Source organism: Limulus polyphemus, unplaced genomic scaffold, assembly GCF_000517525.1.
Source record: "Limulus polyphemus unplaced genomic scaffold, Limulus_polyphemus-2.1.2 Scaffold245, whole genome shotgun sequence".
Lineage (NCBI taxonomy): Eukaryota > Metazoa > Arthropoda > Merostomata > Xiphosura > Limulidae > Limulus > Limulus polyphemus.
Window position 1 is genome coordinate 627,319 of NW_013665855.1, and position 3,714 is coordinate 631,032.

Consider the following 3,714-nt stretch of genomic DNA (forward strand, 5'->3'; position numbering starts at 1 on the left):
CTACTCTTGATAAGCAGCCAGGCAAGGTTTCTTGTTCTCCTTCTTCTTCTCTTCATAAACAGCCAGGCAAGGTTTATTGTTCTCCTACTCTTGATAAGCAGCCAGGCAAGGTTTCTTGTTCTCCTTCTTCTTCTCTTCATAAACAGCCAGGCAAGGTTTATTGTTCTCCTACTCTTGATAAGCAGCCAGGCAAGGTTTCTTGTTCTCCTTCTTCTTCTCTTCATAAACAGCCAGGCAAGGTTTATTGTTCTCCTTCTCTTGATAAACAGTCAGACAAGGTTTATTGTTCTCCTCCTCCTCTTCATAAACAGTCAGGCAAGGTTTATTGTTCTCCTCCTCCTCCTCCTCTTCATAAACAGCCAGGCAAGGTTTATTGTTCTCCTCCTCCTCTTCATAAACAGCCAGGCAAGGTTTATTGTTCTCCTCCTCCTCTTCATAAACAGTCAGGCAAGGTTTATTGTTCTCCTCCTCCTCTTCATAAACAGTCAGGCAAGGTTTATTGTTCTCCTCTTCCTCTTCTACCGGATCCGAGTGGTACTTGAAAATGCATCATCTCATTTACTTCTTCATTTTGGTACTAAAGAAAATATTCTCTCTTATTTTACCCAATGATACAGACCAGTTATTGCTTAATATATGAAATCAAATTGTAAAAGATAGCAGAGAAACCAAAGAAATCATGTTCAATAATAAGTTAAACAAATATAATTAAAGTACAATCAAAAGTTCAGCTGCATTCTGTCCAGTGAATGATGTTATTAGCTCCATTGTGTGCTTCACTACAAAATGATGAAGTTTTCCGTTTGTGTAAAATCATTATCAAAACCCAATAGACTCCCTGATGTTTTAGTTTGATACAGAATCTTGTAAAAGCATTGGGAATGAGGCTGTTTACAATTGTAATGCTAGTTACCTAACATTCCTAATATATAGCTAATATTCGTTCATACATTGATCTTTATGTGGTCATATATTCATCTATACTTGCCCTAAAAAGAAAAAAAATGTGAAATCCTTATCATTAGTGCTTTCTTTTAATATCATTTCTGCAACTGAATTCCAAAATTGATTTTTTGGTGATCCTACCCCTAGTACAAAATATTACTATATTTGCCTGTACGAAAGGCGGTAAAACACGTGCTTCTGAAACAGAAAATAGTCTTTTAAACAAAACCCGAAGAATATAAATTTATAATGGTGTGTAATTTACCATCACACACCATTATAAATTCATAATAGAGTGTGATGGTAAACTGGATCACTTACAACTGTATTTTTATTGTAAATCAATATACTAATTGGTATAAAACGATATTGAATTTGTGATATTGGTTTTTACAACAATGAAAGTTCGTGCTCAACAACTAAAACTGGACAGAGTCAAAAGATAACTTGAAGTTTACTAAATCATCCTGATCGTCATCAACAGAGCGTTAGGCCTGACATCAATTTCTCGAATATAGCCTTTAAATAGATTGGTTTGCACACACGCTCTGAAAGAGGAATTTCAGATTGGAATTCGGGAGTGTTCCCTAAATATTTCTGTCTATTGTTTCATCAATAAGTCGAGAACAGAGCTAGGGATCACGTATAAATACTAATAAAACCCCGAAATACTCCATAAACAATAGAGAAAAATACAGATAACTGAACAAGTCAAAGGCAACTATGTTGCCTTACAAAATATTTTAACCTTCCTATCATCAGTATACAAAAAAAAAAAGACGTATACGGCCAACATAATTTATGAATGTCTCTCTTGAATGTTTTAAACCAGCATATGTGTGATGTTTAGAAAAAATAATCCAACTATTTATTTTTAATTAATCATTATAAGGCGCTAGATCAAGATGTACTCGTGTTAGTTAGTTTTTATTTGCTTCCGCGCAAAGCTACACGAGGGTTATAAACACTAGCCGTCCCACCAACAACTCTTGAGCTATTCTTGTCCGACCGAATAGTGGGATCTGACTGTCACTCTTATAACGTACTAACGGCTTAAAAGTGCAAAGCGTGATTATATTATTTTTGATTTTTTTAGCAGTAACGAGACCGAACCACGGAACCTCAAATCCATATGCTGTTCGACACGCTGACCACTGGAGCATCACATTAGTAAAACATTTTACCTAATGAAACTGATGTTAGCTGTACTGTTTTATCAACACTATCATGTTCATAAAAGGATGTTTTTTTTATATCTCCAATAAGTACTTTAATCCGTAATAAACACAAATAGATTTGATATTAACTTTACACACTTTCAGATAACTGAATCACCGTAAATAATATTTTTATATTGATTCAATACTGAATTTAACAGCCATATCGCATCGCAACAGATTTAATATTGTATCACAAATATAAGTCCATGTTTGTTACACATACACATGAAACTTAATTCAACTTACGCAATTTTTTGTTATTTAGCCCACTACGGACGTGTCATTTGTGGGTTGGAGGACCAAAGGATACTACTGTATTCGGGTAAGACAAGTTTTGTTTGTTTATTTGATTGCATACAAAAGCTCTATTACCTGGATCAAATATAGAAAAGAACAGGTTGATCGGGACACACTACTAGCGTGGGAAAAATCTCACCGGTTTATGTTGTTTGTTCGGTTACTGTGGTAAGCCGAAACATAAAAGCTAAGCATTAGTACTTAGAAGAGCAGTAAAAAGATTGGAATCAGGAATATCGTCCTACATTTACATACTTTTTTAAATACTAATTTTTTAATCAATTTAAATATGTCATAAAATCCTTAAACGCCTTTCTATAAATTACAACTGAGAAAAAGAAATTAATAAAACATCAGAGTTGCACCTAAAAGCTTAGAAGATCGAGATGAATCTGAACAAACATATACATATATATTAATGGAATATAATTAATGATCCCCCCTCCCTCGATGGCTCAGCGGTAAGTCTGAAGGCTTATGCTTAGCAACAAATAAATAAACAAAAATAACGAAATATAAAAGGTGGCACTAGCCTGGTCCTCGATTTGATTGTGTGGAGGTAATTTCGTAATATTTTTCTTTCTTTTTTTTTCTAAGTCCAAACAACATTTGTTCTAGAGTCAAACAGTATACAAGTCCATGAGAAAGACTTCCAGAAAATGGGATAAAAAAGAATATTTTATCGATTTAATGATTCATTTCGTGATAACTAAATTAAAAAATAAAATATAATTCGTAGGGAAAGCAGTGAAAACTAATTAAACACAACACGATAATTTGATAGTGTTGTACACCTTAGCATTATAAGTGATGAATATAAACCCTATAACCCGAGCGCTTTCGAAAAGTGGACCTTTCTTCTTCAGGGGTAAACTATTTATTTCCTACTGTTTGCACGACTGAGAGCTATATTTACACGGTCTCCTATTGATCGTATTGTAATGAAATGAGAATAGAAACAGAATAAAACAAGTTTCGTTAAAATCGGGCCCCGTTTTTCGAGTCACTTTTATGAAAAATTCTAGATGAATCTAGGTACACTAGATGGCGCCATATATCGATTTATCTGTCTATCTATTCGTTTTCCACCTGATGAATCACTTTAAAATATCTTCTGTACAACAATATATGCACAACAGAAATTAACTGATGAGATGAAAATGTGTTATAACGGCGTGTAGAAAGAACAACAATAAAATAGACTTACAGTATTATTGACTATTTGCAAATAGTAACTATGAAGACGGGGTAG

At 33.9% G+C, this 3,714-nt stretch overlaps 1 protein-coding gene and 1 long non-coding RNA gene across 2 annotated transcripts in view; one reads left to right on the forward strand and one right to left on the reverse strand.

Annotated features, from left to right (window-relative positions):
- The window catches only part of LOC111085122, a 43,382-nt gene that overhangs the window by 23,076 nt on the left and 16,592 nt on the right, over positions 1-3,714 (forward strand). Inside the window, exon 3 of the mRNA XM_022382385.1 lies at positions 2,431-2,487. Within this exon, the coding sequence (XP_022238093.1) occupies positions 2,431-2,487 (57 nt within the window). The remainder of the gene's footprint in view (positions 1-2,430; positions 2,488-3,714) is intronic.
- Positions 1-3,714, reverse strand: part of LOC111085123 — a 31,166-nt gene that overhangs the window by 3,791 nt on the left and 23,661 nt on the right. The gene's annotated exons all lie outside the window — the stretch shown is intronic.